Source organism: Sciurus vulgaris (assembly GCF_902686455.1).
Source record: "Sciurus vulgaris genome assembly, chromosome: 11".
Classification (NCBI taxonomy): domain Eukaryota; kingdom Metazoa; phylum Chordata; class Mammalia; order Rodentia; family Sciuridae; genus Sciurus; species Sciurus vulgaris.
In genome coordinates, this window is record NC_136472.1 from 26,685,323 (window position 1) to 26,704,003 (window position 18,681).

At 50.3% G+C, this 18,681-nt stretch overlaps 1 protein-coding gene across 7 annotated transcripts; it reads left to right on the forward strand.

Annotated features, from left to right (window-relative positions):
• Positions 1-10,410: 10,410 nt before the first annotated feature.
• On the forward strand, positions 10,411-18,293 carry PACSIN3 (protein kinase C and casein kinase substrate in neurons 3). 7 transcript variants are annotated; one of them, XM_079103244.1, is made up of 11 exons: positions 10,411-10,690; positions 13,760-13,822; positions 14,007-14,147; positions 14,298-14,454; positions 15,127-15,362; positions 15,473-15,628; positions 16,205-16,380; positions 16,505-16,625; positions 16,789-16,925; positions 17,332-17,453; positions 17,786-18,293. In XM_079103244.1, the coding sequence occupies exons 3-11, from the start codon at positions 14,094-14,096 to the stop codon at positions 17,899-17,901; spliced, it is 1,275 nt and encodes a 424-aa protein (XP_078959370.1). In that variant the 5' UTR covers positions 10,411-10,690; positions 13,760-13,822; positions 14,007-14,093; the 3' UTR covers positions 17,902-18,293. The 7 variants fall into 7 exon arrangements, with proteins under 7 accessions (XP_078959370.1, XP_078959371.1, XP_078959369.1 ...); XM_079103245.1 differs by having other exon boundaries at positions 10,419-10,690; positions 13,764-13,822; XM_079103241.1 differs by having other exon boundaries at positions 10,623-10,690; positions 13,764-13,822; positions 14,057-14,147.
• Positions 18,294-18,681: the final 388 nt, after the last annotated feature.

Genomic DNA, 18,681 nt, shown 5'->3' on the forward strand with positions numbered 1-18,681 from the left:
ATGGATTCATGAGCAAGGGACATATTCCTGCTTAATGCCAGGTTTTCCCAGAATCTGTTTTTGGGATCGGGCAAGTTTTCCGTGATGGATAGGAGGAACCACATGTGAGCAGTGGAAACCTGCCTTGCACACACCAGAAAAGCACTGTTTTGGGTTGTGCTTTGAGGCACCCTCAAACCAAGTTTTACTTTGTTTTCTCTTGTTTTACATCAGAACTGCCTAGGGCTCAATGTCATCATCAGGTACAGGATGGACAAACACATTTATTATATATAAAGGATTTGTGTGTGTGTGTGTGTGTGTGTGTGTGTGTGTGTTGCTGGGGATTGAACCCAGGGCCTTGTGCATGTGAGGCAAGCACTCTACCACTGAGCTATATCCCCAGCCCCATTACATACAGTTTTGTTCATTTGTTTTGTGATATTGTGGATTGAAAGTGGTGCTTTGCCATTGAGCTGCATCCCAAGTCCTTTATTTATTTATTTATTTATTTATTTATTTTAAAATTTTGAGATAAGGCTTGCTAAATTGCTGAGGCTGGCCTTGAAATTTCCATCCTCCTTCCTCAGCCTCCTGAGTAGCTGGAATAGAATTACAGACATGTGCCACTGCACCCCGCCTAATACATATATTTTGATATTGCTTATCTAATAAGGGGTGAATGGCATAGCCTCACTCCAGTTTCATGTCAGAAACCCTGTGCCACGAAACTCCATTTACAGATGTTTTGATCCTGTTTGTGACACTACTTTTGATATAAGGCATCACAAGGCAACTCATTCAAAAGCTGCTGGTGACAGCAAATCAAGATCTCGAGTTCACACTGGAAGCTGGGCAGGCCATGAGCATGACTCTAAATAATGCCAGTTTCTTTGATCTGCAAAACAATATGTGGCTTTATTGAGGTGTTTTCTGGAACAGATAATATAGCACAATAGAAAGAGTGTTGAACTTAGGCTATGTGATCTTGGGCTCATCATTTCACTTTTCCATGCTTTAGTTTCCACCTCAAAAAAATGAAAGGGGAAGGGCTGGGTGGGCCCTAGGACCCCTTTCAGTTTTGAATCTATGGTCTTGTGACTTGCTGTAAAAGTAGCAAAATACAGCCTTCGACTTTAGTCTCCCTGTGGGAAGTTTTCATCTAGTAGGAATCATTTTCCTGGTGCATGCTGATACATGACTCTGATTCCGTTCAAGCTGCCTATGGATCCACTTTGCTGAGTCTGCAAAACCATCCATAATCCACATAGATGATATGTGCAGGCTTCCCACACACAGTTATTGCATCCCGTGGTTTGCAAATGACAGCCTCAGGGATTCTGCAGAGCTTGCAGGGATCCAAAGTTTAAATTCCTTCTAAAGGATTGGAAACAGATTGAACAGAACTAAAGCATCCAGAGTTCTTGTTGCTTGGCATCTCCAATAGAATGCCCAAATATGAGCAAGTTCATAGTAATGTTAATTGAAGGCATGACTCCTACCCTCTGGGAATATTGAATATTATACTCAAAAATATAATTTGGGGCTGGGAATGTGTGACTAAGTGGTAGAGCACAGGCTTAGAATGCCCAGGCCCTGTGTTTGATCCCCAGAACCTCAAAAAAATGATATATGTATAGAATTTACATATAGAATAATATATATAAATATATGTGTGTTTGTATATATATACATATATATGTAAAATGTGGGGTATCTTTGGAAGTGTCACACAGTCATGTAAATACTAAAACAAGCAAACAAACAAACACCTTCTGTCCTTTCTATAGGGAACAAGGCACCATCCACACACTAAATCAATATTCTATTTGAAATACCATCTGTACAGGATGGCAGGCATCTTTTCTAGGCAGCCAGATCCACACAGGAATTGTCAGAGTACTGAAATAATCTATGTGAAATGCTTTGCAAACTGTAATGTGTTCTACAAATAGGAGTTGTTATATAATCTCCTGGCAATATGTTATTTATTGATAAGGTCTGATGGTGGAGAAGAAGCTCTTTGTTGGTCTCAAGAGCCCTTACCAGTCAGATAGCCATCTTGGAAAGAGCAGGTAACCAGAGAATTAGAAATCAGGGGTTTGAGTTCTGGAAGTGACTTCTCCTCTTTTGTCCCAAAGGTCTTTTCCAAGGGCTACAAAAATCCCAAGTGGCAGAAGGAAAATGATCCTCTCTGTGTTACAGCCAAGCCTGTTCTCTACGGGTGGATGAGTCACATGTTAGTGGGGCTGAGAGAACTACATTTACATTCCTTTACATTCCCTTCTTCCCACTCCCCTTTCTACTGTTCTGCTTTGGCTCCTGTCTCACTATGGCATTGTAACTCCAGGAGCATTATACGAAAAACAAACAAAAAAAATCTCCCCCAAGGAACCCAAGCTGTGGTGTGGAAGGGTGCGGGGTCAACCGCCTGAGCAGCTGTGGTTTTTATTTGTGAAGCCAGTAGCCTGTTTTCGTGGTGTGTTGGTACAGTTCCACACGTGTCCTGCTCAATGCTCCGAGCTCTGAGTAGGCATCCTTGCAGACACATTTATTGTGCATTCCCCCTTATGCTCAACTACCCTTGTGTCATAAGGGACCAGAATCTGAGGGTTTTGTCATAATTATAGGCAGTCTAGAAGATCAAGCCACATTTGTGTTGGCAGCATCAGGGCTGCTGATTCGTTCTGCAAAGAGGCATATTTGTGAAACTGGATAAAGCAAAATTGGAAGGCTGCCTACTTAAGCTCAAGAAGCATTTTGTGAGATTTCTGAAGCTAACAGCTTTGGTCTCCTCGATAGCCTGGCATGGTAGGTTGACTTATGAGAGTGAGGCAGAAGAAGATGAGAAACAGACACAGAGAGAAAGACAAGAAAAGACCCTGTGAAGATGGAGGCAGAGGCTGGAGATGGATGCAGCTGTGAGCCAGAGGGTGCCGAGGGTTTTCAGATCATCAGTTACCACCAGAGGCCAGACAGAAACATTTTCCCCCAGAGCTTGGAGAAAGAGTGTGGTCATACCAAAACTGTGATTTTGGATTTCCAGTCTCCAGAACTGTGAGAGAATCAATTTCTGTTGTTTTAAGCCACCCACTTGTGCATTTGTGGTACCTGATTACTGCAGCCGTAGGAAACGAACCCACCATTCTCTGCCGTGGGTGCTCACCATTACCAAGGGGGAAATTTGCTCACCAGTGGTGGGTTAAACAGCACTCTCTTCCCCACTTCCTAGTTGTGTCCTTATGCATCTTGTAGTACAACTCTGATTTTCATTTTCTCTGTTGTAACATAGGATGGATAGGTTGCATTCCACGGAGTTGTGTTGTGAGATTCATGATTGCTGAGCAGAACGCCGTGTGCACCACAGAGAAAACCTAGGCCTGAGTTCCCTGTCCTCCCTCCTCACTGCCTCAGTCCAGCTCCACCTCAGGCATTGTGCTCCCATTGCAGGTTTGAGGACCATGTTTTCTACATCTTCTCCAGCTCTCCGGCTTACCAGTGATGTCCAGAATAGCATATGCCCCTGCCTTCTTGGGGCATCCACATGGACGTCACATGCATCTGCATCTCAAAATGTGTCTAAAACTAAACTTTTTTTTTTTTTTTCCTGAAATGAGATCTCACTATGTTACCCATGTTACTGTTGAATTCCTGGGCTCAAGCAATCCTCCTGCCTCAGCCTCCCAAGTAGCCTGGATTATAGGCATGTACCACTGCACCCAGTTTTAAAAGTGAACTCTTGATCTTAGTAAATGGCATTCCCATACAAACATTCCAATTTAAAAGCTAAGAGTCATTGTTTTTCTTTGTTTTACTTTTGTTCTACCACTGAACTATATGCCCAGGCCTTATTTATTTATTTTTTAGTTGTAAATGGACATGATACCTTCATTTTAATTTATTTATTTTTATGTGGTGTTGAGGATCGAACTCAGTGCCTCACATGTGCTAAGCAAGCACTCTACCACTGAGCCACAACCCCAGCCTGTACCTTTATTTTATTTATCCTATTTTCGTTTTTTTAACTTTTCCTTTTGAAATAACTTCAGAGTTGCAAAAAAGATTTAAAGGATTTCACTATAGCTTTCCCAAATTCTCCCACATTTAGCATCATCCAGAACCACTTATCAAGATGTAGAAGTTAACATTCACAATAGTATTTATTAAATCCCACAAATCCTATTCAGATTTTGCCAGATGTTCAATTAATGTCCTATTCTGGTCTAGGATCCAATCTAAGATCACAGGTTGGAAGTCTTTTTTTTTTTTTTTTTTTTGTACTGGGCATTGAGCCCTTGGGTGCTCTGCTACTGAGCTATATCCCCAGTCCTTTTTATTTTTTATTTTGAGACAAGTTCCCACTAAATTGCCCAGGGTGGCCTTAAACTTGTAATTCTCCTGCCTCAGCCTCCCAAGTTGCTGGGATTATAGGCATGCACCACCACACCTGGTTTGTAAATCATTCTGAAATGTATCTGTCCCTTATCAGCCACCTTCAACCCATCAGCAAGTTCTAGTGGCTCTTTCCTCAAATTACTTCAATCCACAGCTTCAATCTCACACTCCACCACAGCTACTACCTTAGAATGCATCCCATCATCACCATCTTACCCTGGAGTACTGCAGCAACCTCCTAATTGGTCTTCCTGCTGTTTCTCTCTCTCTAATCCACAAACCAGCCTCATTTTTGTGCAAAGGGATGGTTAGTAAATATTTGAGGCTTTATAGGTCACACAATCTCTGTTACAACTACTCAGCTCTGCTATTGTAGTGACAACAGCTACAGACAATTCATAAATAGATGAAGCGTGCCTGTGTTTCAATAAAACTTTATGTATGGACACTGAAATTTGAATCTCCTGCAAAGTCCTCATCTCCTCCTCTTCTTCTTTTTGTACCAGGGATTGAACCCACTGGTACTTAACATCTGAGCCACATCCCCAGCCTTTTTTAAAAATATTTTATTTAGAGACAGGGTCTCAATAAGTTGCTTAGGGCCTCCATAATTGATGAGGCTGGCTTTGAACTCAGGATCCTCCTGCCTCAGCCACTTGAGCTGCTGGAATTATAGGCGTGTGCCACCATGCCCAGCTTCTTTTTTCCGATTTAAAAATAGAACAATTGCTCTTGGTCTGTGAGCTGTGTAGGTCATCGTTTGCTGATTCCTTGCTCTGGCCCATTCCTCACACAACTTCCATTCAGTTCACTCCTCTGCTTACATCCATCCCTCCAAGGGCCTCCTCCTGCACTCCGAAGAAACTCACAAAGCCTGGCAGTGTCTGCATGCTGCTGGCCTCTCTTACCTCATCTTAGGCCTCTCACTCACCATGCCCTACCCACTTTGTCCTCATTCCAGAAGGCCAGGCTCCCACTTCAGAGTCTGTGTGCACATCGGTCCTTCTATTAGAATGCTCTTCTGTAAACTCCCTCTTTACCTGGTTGCCATTTGCCTTTTGGGTCTTCCAGGGAGAGAAACTTAAACTTCCAGGGAAGTCTTCTCTGATCCTCCCCCAATCTAAATTATGTTCCCCCTGTTTTTCTCTCTCAGCACCCTGTGCTTTTATTTTTGGTTTTGGTAGTGCTTGCCTTCACACATGTGACACACACTCAGTACTGGGGATGGAACCCAGGGCTGATCTTCCACTGAGCTCCATCATCATCCCTGCCCCCTGACTCCCCCTTTACCACTCCACCATTTAAACATTTATCACAATGGGCTATGCAATGGCACCTCCTGGGGCACCTTTATTCAGTTTTAGTGGAAAATTCCATGAAGTCAGGGATCTTGTCTGCTTTCTTCAAATTGAGGACTGAGCAGGCAATATGGTGTCTGGCACACCAGGGTGTCGCCTGAAAGCCTGCTAAATGAAAGGACCCTCCACTAAGACTTCTTCACCAGCAAAGGAGGCTCCAGGATATATCAGGGCCAACTTCCTGAGCAGAAGCCTCCCAGCCTACAAAGCTGAAAGGTGGACTGTGCAATGGCAGCTCCCATGGCACTTTGTGCCAACTCTGTGGTACTTTTCAAAGAATCTGCCTTGGGCAAATTCCTGACCTGGGAGAAGTTTGCTCTGTAGCTGCACTCAGACACCCGCTGTTTTCACTCTAGTGCCCTTTCTGTTCTTCCTGCCTTCCAAACTCAGAAACAGGGCCCCCCCCACACCTCCCCGAGGTTAACCCCTCTTGATAACTCAGACCAGTTTTTCCACCTGGGGTTCCCTGAGATCTTAAAATCAGAGCTGTTAAATCAGGATACTTTACTCAGCTGCCTGCTGGAATGCTGGGGCAATGTCCAGAGCCTGAAACAAGGTAGCCTTCAGAGGACTCCGGCCCTGGCTGCAGCTCTCTGCTTGCTTGAACTTACTCTCCACAAAGCTGACAGATTTCCTGAAAAAGAATAAATCTGTGCTAGGGGTATAGCTCAATGGCAGAGAGATTGCTTAGCATGCATGAGATACTGGGTTCAATTCCCAGCACCATAAAAAGAAAAAGAAACATAATAAAATGATAACTTGGGTGCCGTGGTGCATACCAGTAGACCCAGATACTAGGGAAGCTGAGGAGGACAGATTCCAGGAATTAGGGGTCAGTCTGGGCATAGAAAAACCCTCACATCTGAAAAAAAAAACATCAATTCTTCAGTCACACTGGTACTTGGTAAACTCAAGTGGCTCATCTTTATCGCATTGAACAACACAGCTATGGGACATTCAACCACTGCAGAAAATTCTATTAACAGCATTGTTTAAACCCAACACCTACTCCCCCCTCCCATTCTTCATTTTAATTATACAATTTATGTATGGGTACATTTCTATTGTAAATTTTTGTTTTTCAGCTCTGGGGATGGAACCTAGGGATTTGTGCATTCTAGGCACAAACTATACAACTGACCTACATCCTAGATCCTCACTGTAAGTTTTCTAACATTACAAAAACCTCCCTTTCCAATTCGAGATCTCTCCCTAGAGATAACTACCAAAAACAGTTTGGCGTATCTTCATTTTGATTCATTCACTCAACGGTGTCCTGGGTCTTTATTCAAGAATACATCTCTCACTGTGCGCCTGTAACCCAGGGGCTCAGGAGGCTGAGGCAGGAGGATGGAGAGTTCAAAGCCAGCCTCAGAAAGAGCAAGGCACTAAGCAACTCAGTGAGACCCAGTTTCTAAATAAAATACAAAATAGGACTGGGATGTGGCTCAGTGGTCGAGTGCCTGAGTTCAATCCCCATACCAAAAAAAAAAAGAAAAAAAGAATACATCTCTCAGCTGGGCACACTGTTGCACTCAGATAATTCCAGCACCTCCGGAGGCTGAGGCACGGGGATCTGAATTCAAGGTCAGCCTCATCAATTTACAAAGGCCCTAAGCAGCTCTACAAGACCCTGCCTCTAAATGAAAAAAAAAAAAAAAAAAAAAAAAAAAAAGGCCTGGGGATGTGACTCAGAGGTTAAGCACCCCTCGGTTCAATCCATAGCCCCCCCCCCCCAAAAAAAAAGTCTATATCATTCCCATGATTCCCAAGGATGAGGCAGGAGGATCTAAGTTTGAGGCCATCCTGGGCAACCTAGGAAGACCCTGTTTCAAAAGAGAGACAGAGAGAGGGAAAGAGAGAGAGGAGAAAGACTATAAAGGACTAGGGATATACCTCAGTGGTAGAGTGTTCCTTGGTTGAATCCCCAGCACCCCTCCCCCCCCAAAAGGATACATTTCTTTCTTGGGCTAAGGTGTAGTTTTAGGCCCTGAGTTCAATCTCTATTCAATCTCTTCTACCCTATTCTTGAGTTGTTGCAGAGTAATCCGTAGATAAACTTTAGGTTATTTAACTATCTCTTTCATGATGGACATTTGTTTTTGTTTTTGCTTTTTTTCATGATGGACATTTGTTTCCACTTCCCCCCAACTGCCAACAATACTATATGCAAACATCCTTGTATTTCTTTCTGCACCTGCATACATGTTTGTCTAGGGTAGATAACAAAAAAATAGATTGCCAGGACACTAACACCCTGAGGCTTGGCGCACCCTGATGTTCCCGCCTAGAATGCCTTTCCACATGACTAATTCCTTCTCATCAAGCCCAATTCAATGTTGTCTTTGTGAAAGGTGGTCTTTTCTGCTTGTTTTGCCATGGTTCTTCACATCTAGGTTGTATCACTGTTACACACTTAGGGCTCAGCCTGGTTAATGTATTCTAAATACCTTGCATAGAGTTTAGCATAGAGTAAAAAGTCACATGTTTTCTTGGCTGGATGCATGAATAAATAAGTAAATAAACAAATGAAGACACAGTGGTTAGAACATTCCAGAAACTAAAGGTGAGTCTATGAGTGTCCTGATATTTGGTTACAGACCAAACGGCCACCTGGTACCCTCTTTTTTTTTTCCGGTTTGGTACTAGGAATTGAATCCAGGGCCTCCCACCTGCTAGACAAGCACTCTGCCACTGAGCTACATCCCCACTCCAACCTGGTTCCAGGAGGCCACCCCCCTCTCTCTAGCTTTCTGTCTATTTGGCCATCTAACCCCAGGCATCTCATCTTGAACTCTGTTTAGGTTGGGAATGGCACTGGGAGAGCAGTTTGTGTTAAGGGCCCAACTACAGAACACAGAAATCTGAGCTCTGGGGGTGGCACCCTCTGGGAGTTGGTTTTCCAAAGGGTATGGCTGTCTCCCTTTACCTTTGAATGAGCCCAGTTTGCTCTGGGTTTTGATTTATTTTATTTTTTCCCTCTCTGCACCTTAGGTACAATTAAGATCAGCTGCAACATTTCTGCTTTCTGCTTTCAGATCTGAACCAAAGGGAAGCCAGATGTTTTCCACTCCACCTCCCCTTCTTGTGGTCTTAAGGACGGCCCTGTTTTCTAAGTCTCTGTGGCCTAGCTTCCCCAGATCCCAGAGCCTGGCTGCCAACTTTATTTTTAATGAGATTTTAATAGGCGGCTCCTGTAATTAATTTCATTCTTATATTTTCACACTTTCTGTCTAGGTGCCTAAAGGCCCCCAGGCACTATGTAGGATGTTAACTGATTTAAAATAATACAAAACACTATGGGTGTCATTAGACATTTCCCCAGTCCCTCTAATTTGCAGTTGTTTTACAGTCATTAATTAGCTGGGGCACATGGCCCAGTGGAAGGTCAGCCAGGTCACCTGTCAGATTTTATAGAGGTAAGAACAGAGATAAGGAGAGAAGGGACTTGCCCAAGCTGAAAGAGTGAGTGCTGAAAATGAAAAATCCACTACTCAGGCGTATTTGCCAAACTCGGCCAGAGTTCTCGGGCCAAAGGTGACACGTCTTAGGTACCTCACAGGCATCTGGAGGCAGTTTCAAGCTCCCGTGTCCGCTCTAAGCTGCTAATGTCATCTCTGAAATTACCCCCATTCATTCTCTCCAGACCTTTCCATTTTGTGAGAGGATTCATCTGCATAAAGAACTCGTCAATGGTTCCTCCGGGGTTTAGAAACAACTTGATTTTGCTATTTTTAAATGTGCCTTTTAAAAATCCGCGCGCACGTACTCACTCTCCTCAAGGGAATGGGGGCTGGGTAGGAAGAGTACGTGCTGCAGAGAGAACAGCTTGGCCCATCGGCTTCCCGGAGCGCGCGCCGTCCCTCTGGGGGCGCACTTCTTGGAGCGTGACTCCAGCCCGGAGCAAACCTGCATCGCCCCGACCCCCGGAGCCCCGTAGACTTAGCTGGCCCTAGCTCGAGCTGGTCTCCGGGGCGCAAGGAACCGCCGCCGGTTCACCCGGGCCAAGAGGGAGAGGGAGGGGCGGGGAACCCAAGCAGGTGGCGATTAGGTCAGCCTCGGAACATTCATGGACCGTTCCAGTGGATATAAATAACAGGCAGGCTCTGAAAAATCCCGAGGGGCTTGGGAGCGGGTGAGGAAGAAGGGATTTATTTAACGGGGGGTGGCATAGTGGCGATCTGTAAAAATCTACATTGATAAGGGGATGGAGGGGAGTAAGAATTGAAGAATGAATCGGGGTGCAAAATCGGGAATAAGAACACGGAGGGGGAGGAGCGCGTCTTTTTGTCCCACCCCCACCACGTGTTTGTCCCAGGCCATAGAATGCGCCCCAGATTAGCAGACAGAGCTGTGCCTAGATATGGCAGGGTTTTAAAATCCGGGCTCTGCCGGATTACAGATCTCGGGCAAACCTCTGGCGGTCTCTGAGCGTTAGTTTCTGCCATCCGTAAAATGGGAATCCTAATGCATGCAAGAGGGTTGGTGGGAGTCTCCCCCAAATTAACTTCTAAGAAACCGCGCTCAGCAAAGAATGTAAGGCAATGTCGCTCTCCACCCCCGCCACGGGCTCCCCCTCCAGAGGGTGCCGGTGCAGGCCCGGTACTCGGTCACTCTTCCAGGCCCTGGGGAGGGGCAAAGCCGAAATCTGACTCCTTGAAAGCCTAGCGGCGCCACCCTGGGGAGTCGGTCGTGGTGCTCCTCACTCAACAGCGGACCCCACGTCCCTCGGCCCCAGAGTCGCGGGTTTCCGCGATGCTTGGAGCCCCGGCAGCGGGACCGCAAGCCGGTGGGGTTGGGGTTGGGGCTGCAGAGCGCGAAGAGGGCGGGGCCGGGGGCCGGGCTTCCCGGGGGAGGGCCGGGAGCGCTCCGGGAGGCGGCGGCCCAGGCCGGGAGTGGTAGGACACGGGCCGGAGCGTGGCCGGACCCCCACCCGCCGAGGGCCCAAGGAGGACGCGGTGAGTGCCCTGGAGGGGACGCGCGGGCACGCGGCTGCGGGAGTGGTGGCCCCAGCCCGCCTCTGGTCGTTCGGCTCCTGAAGTTTGCAAAGGGACTGGCTCCCGCTCCGGGAGACCCCAGTCCCCCGACTCTGCGTGGGGACTCGAAGGGCTGCCGCCGAGCCGAGGGGGCGTCTCGTCCGCTGCGCCAACTCTGCGATTCCTCAGGACTGTAGGGGATAGGGTAACGTCGGGGCTGGAGGGTCAAACCGTCTCCCCGAGGGGCCCCAAATCGCCCTCCCTGCGTTCGCCCTAGGGCCCCGAAAGGGGTCTCGCTCTCCAGCGACCCCTGATCCTCTGCAAAGAGCCCCAATTCCTGGGCCATCATCTGGAGTCCATCGCGGAGTGGGCACGGGCAGAGAGGCGCCCCCTCCCCTCCTCGGCGACCTGCTGGCCCCACCCCCGCCGAGACCAAGTTCAACAAGTTTGGCCAAGAAGTCCTAGAACCTTCATGGGTAGGCCTGGCCCTGCCGCCTCCGCGTGGGCTTACGGGCTCAGAGCTGTGCAGCGCTGGGCCGGCGCAGGGGTGGGATGGGGGAGTCTGTCGAGGGTCGCTGCCCCGTAAGGGTTGAGGCCAGAGACCGGCAGGCCCTGGGCTCCAGGATTTGATGTGGAGGCTCGGGGTTTGGAGTGCGTCATCAAGGAGCAGGCACCTCAGCCGGCAGGTCGGGTTTCCAAAAGTGCCCCTTTGTTATGCCCCTCCCTAGCCCGGCCTCCTCCCCTTTTCCCGGCGCCACCCCTCCCCCAACCTCAGAGCTCTCAGGCTGCTGGTGCCAGCCCCACCGGCCTCAGCGCCCCTTTCTGGACCAGCGACTGCCCCTTCCTGTGTCCTCAAATCCTAGGGCTGCGGGCTGACCCTGACCGGGAGGGGCTGCCGGGGAAGAAGCCCTTGGGCGCAGCCTGTGACTCAGGACCTAACCCTGGGCAAGACCTGGTGGCTGTACTCCCTCCCAGGGGCATGCCCCCAGCATGGGTTGGGGTGAGGGTTGATGTGGGGCCTGGTCACCTTCTGGCCTCAGGTGGGGAGAGTGATTCTTCCCTGAAACCGAGGACTCCCTACCTTGGCCCCAGCAGCTGTGAATAGACCCTGCCAAGCTTCTTCTGGGCCCATTAGGTGCGCTGCCCTGGCCTGGGAAGATTTCCTTACTTGCTTTCTGAACTCTTGCCTGTGGCAGAGTGTTTGGCCTGATTTGGGTTTCTGCTGAGGTCAGGAGGCACAAGGTGCCAACCCTTCTCAACAGGGACTAAGGCTCATGACCCACCCCAGGAGCTAGATGAAGCTGGGCTGCAGGGCCTGGCTGTGGGGCCTGGCTGTGCCTGGGGCTTGAGCTTGTGTTTGCTCTTCGAGGCCCTAGGGAGCTGTGCCAACCTTGTGCACACAGCCTGCTCTGTTCTGGGGCCAGAGAGAGGGAACCAGTGGGGGGTGGCTCTCTGGGGAGCAGGGAGCAGGGAGGCTGAAGCAGGCAGGGGCCCCCCAGCCCTGATGGCTCACTGGGTTGGCTCCAAAGGTCCTGTGATTTATGGATGCAGATCTCTTTCTCTCTTGCTGGCAAGTCCTTTCTGGACAAGTGGGGCCCACTCAAGAGGAAGCAAGGTGAAGAAGAGCCTTAGTGGGGCAGCCACTCTGCCCAGACAATTCCATTGCTTGCACCCCATGGGGTCTCCAGAGAGGGCTCAGCTCTACCTCCTGCGAGTGGAGGCAGGAAACCACCCAGGCCAGGCTTTCTCACAGCTGCTGAGGCCAATGAGTTTTCTGTTCTTCAGGTGGACATCATTCAGTTTTTTCTTTTCTTTTTGGTACTGGGGATTGAACACTGGATCTTGCACATGCCAAGCACACATTCTACCACTGAGCTAGCCCCTTGTTTACTTTTTTAGCTAATTATTTCTGATTCCAGTGCCTGGGAAAACACAAATGAGAACTGCAGAAGTCTGTCAATGATTGGGGACAGATATCCTGTCAGTTACATTCCATGGGATATGTGTCCTGATTGAGATATTACAGGGGTTGTGGGAGTCCAGAGGGTAGAGAAACAGGGGAGAAGCTGTGGATAAGATGCTCCCGTTTGAGTTTTGCAGGATGAACAGAGGTTCAGTAGTTTGAAGGAAGTATTTGACAGAGCCCTGCTTTGGGGCAGCAGGCACATACTCTGTCCTCCTAGGCCTAACTGTCCCTTGGGCCTTGGGCTTGCTCAGAGGAAGCTATTTCCTTCTAGGGGCTGTGAGTCAGTCAGTGTTTGGGACAGCTGAGACCCTGTCCAGAGGCAGATTTGGGAGTGGCAACATACCACTGTGTCCTCTGGTCCTGGAGGTGGTGACTGTGGGATCAGAATTCGCCTTACCCTCCTCTGCCATTCTGGAGAACACTCTTCTAACTGGCTAGTGGCCTGTCTGACTTCCCCATGCTGCATCAGACTCTAGGCTTTTTGAGGGCAGGACTGGGTTGCTTGTTACTCATGGGACCCTGAGGGACCTCTGTGGATGTTGGGGAGGGGAACGAGTATCTCATTTTGACTGCTTCTGGCATTTCTCATTCATTGCCGTGTTCCAGTCTTGCACAACCCCAGCATGGAAGCTTATTGGGGAAGGGGGTTTCCACCTTAGAGAAGCTGACGCTCCCATAGGACAATAAAATGCACTTGTCCAAGTTTCCTGGCCAAGACGGGACTTAGGCCTCCTGGCTCCATTTTTGCACTTGCCAGCATAGGCAGCCACTGGGCTGTGGTTGGCCATCCTCTGAGTTGGCCTGGTCTGCTATCGGGGTTGCCTTGTTCAAGGCAAGGCAACAGGGGCCCTGGCTTAGGTAGGAGTCCTCCTTTCTCATCCAGAGTACGGGGAGTGGGGCCTTCTGCCCACCACCCACCCCCGCCTGCCACCTAATCCCTGGATGGATCATGTGACCTGCTTGGCATTCTCCTGCCTGGAATCTGGCGCTTCTGACAGCAGTTGCTATATCGGGGGAGCTGGGCACCGCCCTAGACATGCTAAGCCCCCACCCTTACCCCCTGCTATGCTCTTATTCACTTCAAGGCAGATCACAGTGGCAGCTTGGAGTTGGACGTCCAGGTCCTTGAAGTGATCTTTAGACTCCAGGTACATGGGAGGAGGGCAGACTGAGGCCAAGTGGAAGAGCTTTGAAATTGCCATCTTCGTCCCTTTCTTGGCTGTGTGTTGGGACTTCCAGCCCCCTGCTTGCTTAGTCCTAGCTCTCATGGTTCCTGGGTGGTGGGGATGACAGTGGGGCAAGGCCCAGAGACAGCAGAGGGTCTTTTTCTAGCCCCCAAAGCATAGGCCCAGCTCTTCTATTTGCCCATCTGCCTTCCACAGCCCCAAATCCGCCACCATTCCGTGCTGCGGGGACACCATGGCTCCAGAAGAGGACGCTGGAGGGGAGGCCTTTGGGGGCAGTTTCTGGGAGGTGAGCAGCTGGGGCCTGGGTTTCGGGTGGCACTGAAATGGCCCTTGTCTCTGGGCTCAGCCAGTTGTCCAGAAGAGGAGCCTAGCTGTCAGCCCCAACCCAAGAGGGGTCTTCTTCCTGTGCAACTGCCCTTCTCATATGTGTCCCCAGGCTGGCAACTATAGGCGGACAGTGCAGCGGGTGGAGGATGGGCACCGATTGTGTGGGGACCTGGTCAACTGCTTTCAGGAGCGTGCTCGCATTGAGAAGGCCTATGCCCAGCAGTTGGCTGACTGGGCTCGAAAGTGGAGGGGTGCCGTGGAGAAAGGTGAGCCATCCACAGGTCTTGCAGGGAGCAGAGGGCTGTGAGGGTGGGACTCTCAGGGTAACTTCTTTTTGCACTTCCTGTGGCAAGTTCAAGGCTTCCGTTTCTGCCTTCCCTTTAAATTCCTGGTTATCTATAGAGTTGTGCTGTTGGAGTTTGCAAAGTATGTCTATGAGTTACTCTGATATTTCTAACAAATCTCAGATGGAGAGGGTCCTGTTTTATGTATTTTTCCTTCTTCTTTTTGTTTGTAGTGCTGGGGATGGAACCCAGGGCCTTGGGCATGCTAGGCAGGTGCTCTACCATTGAGTACACTACCAGTCCCCTATGCGTTTTCTAGAGGAGAAACTGGAATTTCAGAGAAGCTATGGGATTTGCCTTCGGCTTCACTCCAGTGCTTTGGGCAAGTTAAATCGACTTCCTGGGGCCTCAGTTTCTTTGCCTGTTCCATGTTGGTAATGACACTGTATCACAGTAGTGGCAGAGACAAGGATTCAGTGAGACGTCCACTCTCAGGGCTCAGAATAGGCATTTTTTGTAAGCAGCTGACATCACTGCATTCATCTTTGCACCTCCCCATGCCTTTGTGCCTGGCACCCACAGCAGCACCAGTGAGTGGGGTTCCGCTGTTTAGAGTGGCACCCCCAGCCTGGCCTAAGCTCCATCCTTCTGCAGGCCCCCAGTATGGCACATTGGAGAAGGCCTGGCATGCCTTCTTCACCGCAGCTGAGCGACTGAGTGAGCTGCACCTGGAGGTGCGGGAGAAGCTGCATGGGCCAGACAGTGAACGAGTTCGAACCTGGCAGCGGGGGGCCTTCCACCGGCCAGTGCTGGGTGGCTTCCGCGAGAGCCGGGCTGCAGAGGATGGCTTCCGCAAGGCCCAGAAACCCTGGCTAAAGAGGTTGAAGGAGGTAGGCTGGGTTCGGTGGGGATCAGAGACAGGCCCCTTCCAGGTCTGCATGGAACTCAAAGGGGTCAGGGCATGACATCCAGGGTCAAGAGTTGTTCCCATGCTTGCCAGGTTGAGGCTTCCAAGAAGAGTTACCATGCAGCTCGGAAGGATGAGAAGACAGCCCAGACTCGGGAGAGCCATGCAAAGGCAGACAGCGCCATGTCCCAGGAGCAGCTGCGTAAACTGCAAGAGCGGGTGGGACGCTGCACCAAGGAGGCAGAGAAGGTACAGGTCTGGGGCAGGGCTTCCTGAATGAGACTTGCTCCCCAAATGCTTTTTCTGGTGTCCAACATCTTCTTGCTCAAGTCCTCGTGTACCTCTCTCTCTCCAGGTGATCTTTTAAAGGAGGAAACTGAGAAAAGGTGATACTTTATCTAGGGAGAGGAATGGTGGGATTTCAGGCCCTGGGGTGTCTTTAGCAGGAAGACTTCTAGCTCTTCCTTGCAGTGTGTCACCTGGGACTGGCTCTCAGATTGCCCCCTCTGCCTGGAGTGCCCTTCCCTCCAGTGCTATGTCCAAATCTTCCCCATCCTCTGAGGTACCGTTCAGTTTCTTCATCCTCCAGGAATCTTTTTCTGATTTCTCACACCCTTTCCCATAAGTTGACCCTGTCTTACTCTCCATTAGACTCTTACAGATACTGTGCCTGGATGTCACCTCCCTTGTTAGGCCTGGGTCCTGTGGACTAGAACTGGGTCTTAGGCCCAGTTGTCCATGGTGGCTGTGCCTGGTAAATGCTGGTGGAATTCTGAGTGGAATGTGGTCCCATCCTCACTGACACCTCCCTCCTCCTTCACCCAGACGAAAATCCAGTATGAGCAGACGCTGGCGGAGCTACATCGCTACACACCACGTTACATGGAAGACATGGAGCAGGCCTTTGAGAGCTGCCAGGCTGCTGAGCGCCAACGACTTCTCTTCTTCAAGGATATGCTACTCACCTTGCATCAGCACCTTGACCTCTCTAGCAGTGACAAGTATGGCCTGTGTGGTGGACTTAGGGTCCCCTCTGCCTCTGCCTCCTCACTCTTGCTGGGCTGAATGGCATTGGGAGTACAGGGGCCTGGGACTCTTCCATCTGACAGAGTGCTTGGGCCATAGGTTCCATGAACTTCACCGAGACCTGCACCAAGGCATTGAGGCAGCCAGTGATGAGGAGGATCTGCGCTGGTGGCGCAGCACCCATGGGCCAGGCATGGCCATGAACTGGCCACAGTTTGAGGCATGTGTTGCAGGCTGGGTGGGGCTTGGGGTGAGCTGGGATTAGTATGGGCTGGAGGAGGGAGGTCAGGCTTGGAATGAAGGATGGTCATTGAAGGTGGTCTAGATGGCCCTGCTGCCACTACAGCTGCAGCCCAACCTGACCCTAAGCACTGTCCCCACAGGAGTGGTCCTTGGACACACAGAGGACAATCAGCCGGAAGGAGAAGGGTGGCCGGAGCCCCGATGAGGTTACTCTGACCAGCATCGTACCTACAAGAGATGGCACCGCACCTCCAACCCAGTCCCCTGGGTCCCCAGGGTGAGAACTGGGAACCTGGCTGAGGCAGAGAAACAGCTGTGCCCCATCTGGCCTCTCTTTCCTTTGCTTCCTCTCTTCACAACTGAAATGGGTTGAAAGTTGGTGCCAGGGACCTAAGGGTCAACTCAGGTGAAGAGATGATACTAGGTTTTGCAGAGGTTTAGATTTTCCAGGCGGTTTCCGTGTTCCCTTTCACTTCTGCTGCACTCAACTCTCTGTGCAGGAATTGCATCTGAGCTCGCAGTTGTGAATGGCAGAGGTATGACTAGTCTTTCAGCTCCTCCCTACCTGCTTCTGCAGCATCCCATCGAGGAATGAGCCCTTTGCCCTGAGTCCTGGGTGAGATTCATAGCCCAAGGTGTTTCTGGGACCTGAGCTGCTTCTCCTTTTTGCCTCCCTTTTCCAGCAGTGGACAGGATGAGGAGTGGTCAGATGAGGAGACTCCCCGAAAGGCTGCCACTGGGGTGCGGGTGCGGGCACTCTATGACTATGCTGGCCAGGAAGCTGACGAGCTGAGCTTCCGAGCAGGTACCCTGGGATCCCTTTCCTGTTCCTTTCAGGCTTCAGTCCCTGCCTTAGTTGCCTGAGTAGGGGTGTGGAAAAGGGAAGCCAGATAACTCCTCTGCCAAGGGTCAGTTCTTTGGCCATTCAGGCTGTTCTGGGCCCTGCCAGCTGGGGACTGATTGTTGCCTCTGGGTCTGGGGTGGGGCAGCTTTCTGGTTTCCATGACCCCAGCGTGAGCCAGGTCTCATCTAGCTTGCTGTCAGGCTTGTATATTACCCCATTCTCCTCAGTACTTGACCCAGTGGGAATGGCTGGGGGCCAGGGCAATTAGCAGTGATCAATCCCTCTTCCCCCAGGGGAAGAACTGCTGAAGATGAGCGAGGAGGATGAACAGGGCTGGTGCCAGGGCCAGTTGCAGAGTGGCCGCATTGGCCTGTACCCTGCCAATTATGTGGAGTGCGTGGGTGCTTGAGTACTCTGACAGTCCTGCGATGTCTCTCCACCCTGGGTCAGAGCCCAGCTGCTCTTGGACAGCCGGACCCAAGGGCCCTGAACCATCATGCTGCTGCTGTCCCTCTGCTGGAGGAGGGAAGAAGTCCTGGGACCCAGGGAAGGGAGGGGCCTGTGTCTAGGAAGGGACTGATAGGGAAGGGCCAACTGAGTCTAGGCCAAAAGCAGGATGAAAGATCAAAGGTGACAGAAGGGTTTAAGGATGCCTGGGTCTCCCCAAGAGCTGAGGATCCAGTTCCTGGACTGTTTGGGGGTTCCTGGGGGTGGGCTGGGGTGAGCATAGTTCTGGGCTTGCAGTACCCTTTTTTGTGACTTGTTCTAGTGTGTATTAAACTAAAAAAAAAAAAAAAAAAAGGAAGAAGAAAGTACCATCAGACATTGTGTGCATTTTTTGATACTCTACCCTTGCACTTGGGGGGAGATCTGTGGGCACGCTGTGTGTGAGGGGGCTAGGGCTGGGCAAGGGTTTGCCATCTGGTACCTCCCTGGAACTGCAGGATTCTAACCTGGGCTGAATGAAACTGATGATCATCAGGCTTGGTGTTAGCTGGCCAAGGCTCGAAGATGGGTGCTGGGTTGTGAGCTGAGTGGAAGCTCGGACAGTGTGCTCGAGCCGGTGGGACAAAGGGCTTGGGAGGATTGTTAATTATTACTCATGGATCAGTAACAGGCCAGAGCTAGGGCCCCAGTCCCACTGTTCACCTCCAGCCGGCAGTGCCTGCGACAGGCGGCTCCGCCCCCT

Coding starts and splice junctions, on each gene's coding strand:
- PACSIN3 (XM_079103244.1), top strand. CDS start 14,094: ATGGCTCCAGAAGAGGACGCTGGAGGGGAGGCCTTTGGGGGCAGTTTC. Junction 14,148..14,297: donor TTGGGGGCAGTTTCTGGGAG/GTGAGCAGCTGG, acceptor ATGTGTCCCCAG/GCTGGCAACTATAGGCGGAC. Junction 15,629..16,204: donor GCACCAAGGAGGCAGAGAAG/GTACAGGTCTGG, acceptor TCCTTCACCCAG/ACGAAAATCCAGTATGAGCA.